The sequence below is a fragment of the Chelonia mydas genome, chromosome 1 (genome assembly GCF_015237465.2).
Source record: "Chelonia mydas isolate rCheMyd1 chromosome 1, rCheMyd1.pri.v2, whole genome shotgun sequence".
Lineage (NCBI taxonomy): Eukaryota > Metazoa > Chordata > Testudines > Cheloniidae > Chelonia > Chelonia mydas.
Window position 1 is genome coordinate 76,119 of NC_057849.1, and position 8,880 is coordinate 84,998.

At 52.9% G+C, this 8,880-nt stretch overlaps 1 protein-coding gene across 6 annotated transcripts in view; it reads right to left on the reverse strand.

Moving 5' to 3' along the window:
- The window catches only part of LCMT2 (leucine carboxyl methyltransferase 2), a 69,195-nt gene extending 64,277 nt beyond the window's left edge, over positions 1-4,918 (reverse strand). For 2 of the 6 annotated variants that reach the window (XM_037904274.1, XM_037904412.1), the window contains exon 1: positions 4,592-4,726. Coding sequence is in view for 4 of the 6 variants with exons in the window: in XM_037904218.1 (XP_037760146.1) it covers positions 4,596-4,899 (304 nt within the window). In the remaining 2 variants the exon portion in view is untranslated. Of the gene's footprint in view, positions 1-4,591 lie in introns of all 6 variants that reach the window. The other 4 variants (XM_037904218.1, XM_037904078.2, XM_037904151.2 and 1 more) reach the window with 4 other exon arrangements.
- Between the last annotated feature and the right edge of the window lie 3,962 nt (positions 4,919-8,880).

The following is an 8,880-nucleotide window of genomic DNA, read 5'->3' on the forward strand; positions in this document are numbered from 1 at the left end:
TGATGTCTACCTAGGAGTAGCCACAAAGAAACAGCTGGATCTAAACAGGGCAGCTCAGGCCCTTTCCTTTTTTAGAAAGCAAGTTAGTCCATCCCTTGGAAAGTCACAGGCCCAGTGCGTTTCCTCAATGCCCAATTTTCAGAGTAACAGCCATGTTAGTCTGTATTCGCAAAAAGAAAAGGAGTACTTGTGGCATCTTAGAGACTAGTCTCTAAGGTGCCACAAGTACTCCTTTTCTCAATGCCCAAGTGAAACATGCTGCCTGGCAGCAGGGCTAGGGCACTGACAGACTACACACTTCTGCTGTACCCACAGATGCACTATCCCCTCCCACCATACCAGTCATGGGGACTCACCAACAGCTTATGTGAGGTCAGGAGACTGGAGCATCAGTGGCCCAATATGCAGTCCAAATCTGATGCATGAACTCTTTGTGCCACAACGTAACCCTATGCCATAGGCATCAGAGGCAGAGAGAGTTCCTCTCTTCTTCTGTAAAAACTGTACTAGAAAGGGAGTCAAGACCTTGCTCAGGATCCTGCATCTACTGCTCTTGCCCCACCCCATGATGGCTAATTCATTGAGATAGCTGCCTAATTTTACAACAGGCTACATAAAAAACACTAGCAAATTCAGTACAAACTACAATTTCATACAGTGACTTGTTTATGAAGCTCTATATACCATACATTGAAACGTAACAATATTTATATTCCAATTGATTTATTTTCTAATTATATGGTAAAACTTCGAAATTAAGTAATTTTTCAGTAATAGTGTGCTGTGACATTTTTGTATTATTATGTCCGATTTTGTAAGCAAGCAGTTTTTAAGTGAGGTGAAACTTTGGGGTATGCAAGACAAATCAGACTCCTGGAAGGGGTACAGTAATCTGGAAAAGTTGAGAGCCACTGGCCTAAAAACTGCCAAGGGTAGGAATTGAATTCACAGAATGTGTGTATAGTTCATAACCACAGAATGTAACCTTGAGCCCACCCAATTACTGTGACAACAGACTTCCTGTAAACCCTCTAGCTTGCACCAGAACCCCAGTCACTACTCCTGAGGGAATTCTGAGCCAAAAAATTAAAAATTCTGCAAAATCCTGCATATTTTGTCAAAATAACACAATATAATCATGCCATTTTCAATTATTTTGGTAATTTATTTCAAAATACCTGTCAGCAAGCATGTCTGTAACAGTACAGACAACAAAAGATTCAGGAAATGTTTTTTGACAAACAGATTCCTTACAAGCACATCTATATTGCTCCACAGAACAGATTGCAATACTAATATTTCCACGTATGTCAAGCACAGAAGACTTTAAGAGTATGGCTACAAAGCAAAGAAAAGCCTGTGGCTGGCCCATGCCAGCCAACTCGGGCTCACAGGGCTCAGGCTGCAGGGCTGTTCAGGCTGCTGTGCAGACTTCTGGGCTTGGACTAAAGTTGGAACTCTGGTACCCTCCCACCCTGCAGAGTCCTAGAGCCCGGGCTCCATCAATGAAACAGGAAAAACCTCAGGGCCCCGTCTTTCTGTGCCAGGGGCATCACAAGAGTGAGCAAGAGGGCCAGAGTCTCAAAGGCACACCCAGCCTTGCCCTCCGATCCATGTGTGAGGCAAGCAGAGTCAGCCCAGCAGTAGCTAAGTGTGGAGGGGCTTAATGTGAGGTCCGTGTGCAGGAGGAACTGGATGCACAGGGGCTTGTTGGGGGGTTCTGGGTGCAGGGGGAATGAGAGACTGCGGGGGTCCAGGTGAAGATAGCTAGGTCTCTGCACAGGGAGTCCAGATGCATGGAGGGACAGCTCTGCATACCGTGACCCCTCCCCTGTGGCTGGGGAGCAATGAGGGCAGGAAGCAGAGGGGGTGTGGAGCTTCCTGCAGCCAGGGGAGATTTCTGGGATCAGCTCTGACCTGGCCACAGGAGCAGCCCATGGTAGTCCTGTCCTCCCCCAACCAGGACTAGCAGCTGGACCTGCCAGGCCCTCCCCAGCCCAGCCCAGCCCCTCCTCAGCTCCAGGCACACTGTGATAGTGAGCGAGAGGGACATCTCTCGCTCACTTCCAGGCACAGCCCTGCTGTGATTTACATCTCCAAGGCACCAGCGCTGCTGGGGAGGGGCATGTGACCACTCTTGTGGCTTCTCTTTGCTTTCCTGTCAGAAGTCTTTTTTCTGTGGAGAAGCAAAGAAATATGCCAGGGACATGAATTCTGCAGATGCGCAGTGGCACAAAATTTCTCTAGAAGTCAGTCATGCTGCACATGCACTTTTCACTCTCTTTGGAGCAACAGTTTACTTCCAAGCTGAGACAGAGTTCTTAACTTAACCCTCAATATCTGAAATACTGCTTTCCCAAATGGCCATGGGTGCTATACACTAGCTCACCATTTCTCAAATGCAGCCACCAGGAGATTTTCTTGCACCCACAGGCTCCCAGGCAGTGGATCCTCCCCCAGGGCCACCTCCCTCCTCCCCGTCTGGAGCCAAAATGTCAGAGAAGCAAGCAGCCAGTGAATTCCCCATCTTCCCTGGGATAGTGAAGCCTGGGCTTCAGCCCTGGGGTGGCACGCAGCAGGCTCTGGTCGTGGAGCTTTGGGTTCTGGCCCTGAGCTCACCACACACACACACACTCCAGTGCCCCTGATCCCTGCTGTCTCTCCCGGCCCCGGAACTCTGGCCACCACCAGTGGGACTGTGGTCTCGGGGCCCTGGCCGCACAGGCACCAGCTACAGCCCTGGGCTCACCCCCACACACATTGCCCCTGGTCCCCACTGCCGCCCCAGACTCCCATGCAGCCTCCCATTACCCCTGGCCCCCGCTGTCTCCATGCTCACTTCCCCATCCAGGGTTTAATTTGTCCCCTGGCTTGCAAAGCTGAGTAAGTCCGCTGTGAAAATTTATATTTGTTAATATCAGTTTTCACAGCCTCCAAGCTAGCTAGTAAGTCTGCTGTGAAAAAAGCAACCAAAAAGCAAAAGAAATAACAAAAAACAAGAATGTGCAAAATATCTTATTTGTGTGTCTATTTTGTATATGGCCACTAAAGAAGAGACACAATTGTACATTATTTTTATTATTGAGTCTGCAAAAAAAACCCTTCATAAATAAATTAGAATATTTGGACACGTATATGCATATTTGTTTTTCCTAAAGTTAATTAAGAATTTTAGGAAAAATTGTCTGAGTGGCCACCAGCAAGAGTTGGTGGCCTCGCTCTGAGGCCCCCAGAACTTTGTTGTGAGAACCCCTGCACTAACTGATAGCCCTGAAGGGGTGAAACAGTCTGATCCCCATGTGTGCACAAAGCCCAGGGCCGGTGTACCACTAGGTGAAGTAGGAGACTGCCTAGGGCGCCAAAAAGGGCTCCGGTGGGATGAGCAGCAACGAGCTTGCAGGTGAGAGGCGGCCGGGTGGAGGGGGGCTTTCCCCCTGCAGGTGCCAGCCCCAGCTCCCCCGGACCCAAGGAGGTGAGGCGGGCGGCGGCGAGGGAGCGCTGGGTGCCTGGGCTGTGGGGGCGGGGCGAGGGGGAAGGCTCGGGCTGCCCGGGGAGCTCTGCCCGTGGGGGGGAGGGGGGGACAGGCAGGGGCCTGCTGGTGCTGGAGGCTCGGGGGGAGCCTGTGTGCCAGGCTCTGGGGGGAGCGGCGGTGTAGCGTGGCTGGCCGGGCTGGGGGGGAGGCTGTATGCCAAGCTCTGGAGCCGGGGGCAGGGTCCCGTGGGCCAGCCAGGCTGAGGCGCGGGCGAGCTGGGCTGGAGGGGGCTGCGTGCCACGCTTCGGAGATGGGAGCAGGACTCAGCCGTGTGCCAGGCAGGGCTGGGGGCGGGCGTGCTGTGTGCCGGGGGGGAGCGGCGCTGTGTGCCGAGCAGGGCTGGGGGGAGGAGAAGGCGGAGGAGGGGTTAAGGGGGCTGCGTGTCTGGCTGGGCGCTGTGGGCCTGGCTGGGGGGGGCTCTGTGTGCTGGGCTAGGCTTTGGGGAGCAGGTGGGGGACCAGCAGGCCAAGCCGGCCGCGGAGGGGGCTGTGGAGTGGAGCGGGGCGGGGTGCGCTGGGCCGGGGCGCGCTGGGCCGGGGCGGGGGGCGGCCGCTGTGGGCCTTGCCAGGTCCGGGGGGAGGCAGGGGTTGTGTGCCGGCGGCCGGGGGAGCCGTTGCCGGTTCTGACAGGCTGTTTGTAGCGCCAAGGTCGCTAGCTTGGGGAGGCTGTCGGCCGAGGCCACTTCCCTTGCGCTGGGTCAGGTCTAAGACTCCGGCAATGGCTGCGGCACCGTTTCGCTGACACTTCGCGCCCGTTGGGCGTGTCCCCGGCCCGGGGGGCCGCGCCGCGGCCGGCGCCAGGAGCCCGCTGGCCGGTCAGGAAACGGCCGGGGTCGCTCAGCCGCGCGCCCCAGCGAGCTCCAGGCCGCACCGCGGCGAGGCCGAGAAGGTCGAGGCCAGCCCTGGGTGCCAGGCCCTGGGTGCCAGGCCCTGGGCCCACGCGGCCACGGAGCAGGGCGGGAGGCGCGGGCCGGCGGGCGGGAGCGGGCTCGGCAGAGCCCCGGGCCCGGCGGGCTCCGGCCCCGGGTCCGCCCGGGCGCAGCCGAGGCCACGCGCTCACCTACCGCCTGGTCCCGCGCTGCGCGCCGCGCGCTCCGGCTCCGCCCCATCCCGCGGCCACGGAGCAACCGGCGCCCGCACAACAGCGCCGGCCGGACAGAGTCTGAGCAGTGAGAAACCTCCCGCTGGGCAGAGTGGCCCGCCTGAGACCATAGAGAGCGGCTTCCGGCGGCGCCCAGGGTGACGATAGAGCTCAGCCTCCGGGGCGGATAGAGCAGCCCTCCTGGGGCCGGCCGCCACAGGATGAGGGTATTGGTCCGCCTCTCTGGTCGCGGGTGGAGGAAAGGGCGGGGCTAAAGGCTGCTCCATGAAGGGGGATGGGGGGGAATCGGGCCGTGCCCCCCATTAGCCGAGTCTCGCGGTGGTCCGGTCACGCCCACAAACCGGGCTCCTCTGCCGCGCTGCGCCCCGAGTGCTGAGGGGTGGCCGGGGGCAGGGCTGCGAGCGTGACCCCCCTGGGGCGTCCTGGGCCAAGCCCTTAAAGGGTCTGTGCACAATATTTTAAAAGTTTGCAAAATTCTGCAAGTTTTAATTGTCAAGTAAATGTGGAGGCTGCAGCGTGGCCTCGGGGAGCCCAGGCCCCGGCTGGACCGAGATGGGAGATCGCCCTGCAGCTGCCCCCAGGACGCGACTCAGATGAGGCTGCACCCAGCCCTGACACTGCGCAAGGACCGGGCCTGCCCAGAGACACCCAGAGCCCTGCCCTCCATGCCACGTGCACCAGGTGCTAGCGGGCAGGCTCAGCAAGGCGGGATCTTAGTGTGGGGGAATCCAGGTGTGGGTTGAGAGGGTTCTGTGTGGGGCACTCTGGGGTGGGTGGCTCAGTGGGGGATCTGGATGTGGGGGGGATTTGGATGCACAGGGGCTTATTGGGGGATTCTGGGTGCAATGGCAATGGGACTCTGCAGGGCAGTCTAGCTGAAGGTGGTTGGGGTGCAGTGGACAGGGCTTGGGGGAAGAATAGAGCTCAGCAGGGGGGTCTGTGTGTGTGGAGGTCCAGATGTTGGGGGAGTGGGGCTCAGTGGTGGGGGGGATCCAAGAGCGTGTGGCTCATCAGGGTGATGCAGGTGGAGTGGGGTTCATTGGGGGGGTTCTCAGTCAGGGGGATGAGGCTTGGCGGGAGGGTCTGGATGACAACTGGTCTGGATGCATGGGGGTTGGGCAGATGGGGGAGCAGCTTCCTATACAGTGATTCCCTCCCCCTGCAGCTGAGGAGCAATGGTGTGGGAGTGGGGGAGTTTGCAGAGCTTCCTGCAGCTGGGGGAGAAATCTGGGGGTGGGTCTGACCTGGACCCAGATGCCATGCAGGGGAAGAGGAAGACCCATCCTCCCCAACCCAGCTGGGACTAGCTGCTGAGCCCAGTGCAGGGTAGGAACTACCAGCCGGGTCTGCCCCAGCCCCACCCCCTGCCTCACAGTGATTTACCTCTCTACCAGCTGCCCTGGGCACCCAAAACATACTGTTAGGGAGGGTCATATGACCATTCTTGTGGCTTCCCTTTGCTTCTGTGATGTTCCCCGCTAGTATTGGTGTATAATACAAATGGTTTATCAAAGTCATGTTTAATAACATGATTGAATCTCTTTACAAACTCAAAGTAAAACCTGATTAGAACAATAGTGGCTTGGATCTGCTCTTGCAGCGTGGTTCCTGTATACCTCATGTGATCTTGCCAAGAGCTAAAGAAAATAGCTACTTTATTTATACAAACTCTGGAAGATGTTTGGAACCCAATTAATATTGAGTCAATGTAGATATTAATGTTGTCCATAGTATAAGAGTCTTGGCATTTAGCCGTGAAAGCAATATGGTAGTGTGCCTCAGTTTCCCTTTTCATACAGCACATCAGGTCTGGAATGTCTTTTCTCCTGTGAAAAGTTCCAAGACTGTTTACAGGCATTAACAGTGCAGCCTTAGCATTAAAAGGCCTTTTAACATAAAGTGTGTTCTTATGTATCACTCCCAACATGTTCAAGGGATTTTCCAAAAGATGGGGCACATTGTACATTTTTACAGTTCTTGGTAAGAGCAACACATTAGTTACAAAGTATGTCAGCTTAACCAGATTTTTCACACACACTGCCCCCCGCCCCCCCCCCCCCCCCGAGCGTTGTAGCTGGGTCAACCTAAATTTTTAGTGTAGACATGGCATAAGGTTAGACATTTGTAATTCAACAGGTCCAGATAAGTTGCATTCAACAATTTTAAAAGGCTTGGCTGAGAAGCTCACTGGATCATTTATGACAGGTTTCAGAGCAACAGCCGTGTTAGTCTGTATTCACAAAAAGAAAAGGAGTACTTGTGGCACCTTAGAGACTAAGCAATTTATTTGAGCATAAGCTTTCGTGTGAGGTGTAGCTCACGAAAGCTTATGCTCAAATAAATTGCTTAGTCTCTAAGGTGCCACAAGTACTCCTTTTCTTTTTGGATCATTTATGTTGATATTCAATAAGTCTTGGAATTCTAGGGAAATTCCAGAAAACTGGAAGACATCTAATGTTGTGCCATTATTTAAAAAAGATAAATGGGATGACCTGGGTAATTATAGGCATGTCAGCCTGACATTGATAGTAGAGCAGCCAATATGGTACTTGACTAATCAAAAGCTAAAAGACAGTAATGTAATTAATGCTAGGTTTCAGAGTAGCAGCCATGTTAGTCTGTATTCGCAAAAAGAAAAGGAGTACTTGTGGCACCTTAGAGCCTAACAAATTTATTTGAGCATAAGCTTTCATGAACTACGGCTCACTTCATCGGATATCAACATGGGTTTATGGAAAATAGATTCTGTCAAACTAGTAATCTCATCAAAAAAAGATATCAAATAGGGATGTATGTTACCAGATTTGCTGTTACTTTGGGGTACACTCATTTATTAGGGTTACTCTTCTGGGTGGTAGGGTTCTGTAATTCTAATAATGTACTGCTTCTGTCACTTGTGTTTTCATAGAATCATAGAATATCAGGATTGGAAGGGACCTCAGGAGGTCATCTAGTCCAACCCCCTGCTCAAAGCAGGACCGATCCCCAATTAAATCATCCCAGCCAGGGCTTTGTCAAGCCTGACCTTAAAAACTTCTAAGGAAGGAGATTCCACCACCTCCCTAGGTAACCCATTCCAGTGCTTCACCACTATCCTAGTGAAAAAGTTTTTCCTAATATCCAACCTAAATCTCCCCCACTGCAACTTGAGACCATTACTCCTTGTTCTGTCATCTGCTACCACTGAGAACAGTCTAGAGCTATCCTCTTTGGAACCCCCTTTCAGGTAGTTGAAAGCAGCTATCAAACCCCCCTCATTCTTCTCTTCCGTAGACTAGGGATGTATAAGTAGGGGCATTGCCAGCAGATCGAGGGACGTGATCATACCCCTCTATTCGACATTGGTGAGGCCTCATCTGGAGTACTGTGTCCAGTTTGGGCCCCACACTACAAGAAGGATGTGGAAAAATTGGAGAGAGTCCAGCGGAGGGCAACAAAAATGATTGGGGGACTGGAACACATGAGTTATGAGGAGAGGCTGAGGGAACCTGCAGATAGCCCCAGAGTCAGATGAACACACACACAGACACACACACACACACACACACACACACACACAAAATTAACAGAGGAAGTCTGAGTGGACCGGATCAAGCAGCACTTTCAAGCAGACCCCTTATATGTCCCTGGACTCAGTGGGCTGGGCCAAGCAGCACTTTCAAGCTGCCATCCTCATATGTCACAGGTACTGCACTGGAATAGAGCACGCCTGAGCAGGCTGGTCGAACAGCACTTCCAGGCTGCCACCCTCATATGTCACTGGGTAAAAGACAGGAAACAAAGGGTAGGAATAAATGGTCAGTTTTCAGAATGGAGAGAGGTAAAATAATGGTGTCCCCAGGGGTCTGTACTGTGCTCAGTCCTATTCAATATATTCATAAGTGATCTGAAAAAAGGGGTAAACAGTGAGGTGGCAAAATCTGCAGATGATACAAAATTGCTCAAGATAGGTAAGTCCCAGGCAGGCTGCAAAGAGCTACAAAGGGTCTCTCAAAACTGGGTGACTGGACAACAAAATGGAAGATGAAATTCAATGTTGATAAATGCAAAGTAATGCACATTGGAAAACATAATCCCAATATACATTCAAAATGATGGGGTCTAAATTGGCTGTTACCACTCAAGAAAGAGATCTTGGAGTCATTGTGGATAATTCTCTGAAAACATCCACTCGATGTGCAGCGTCAGTCAAAAAAGCTAACACAATGTTAGGAATCATTAAGAAAGGGATAGATAATAAGACAGAA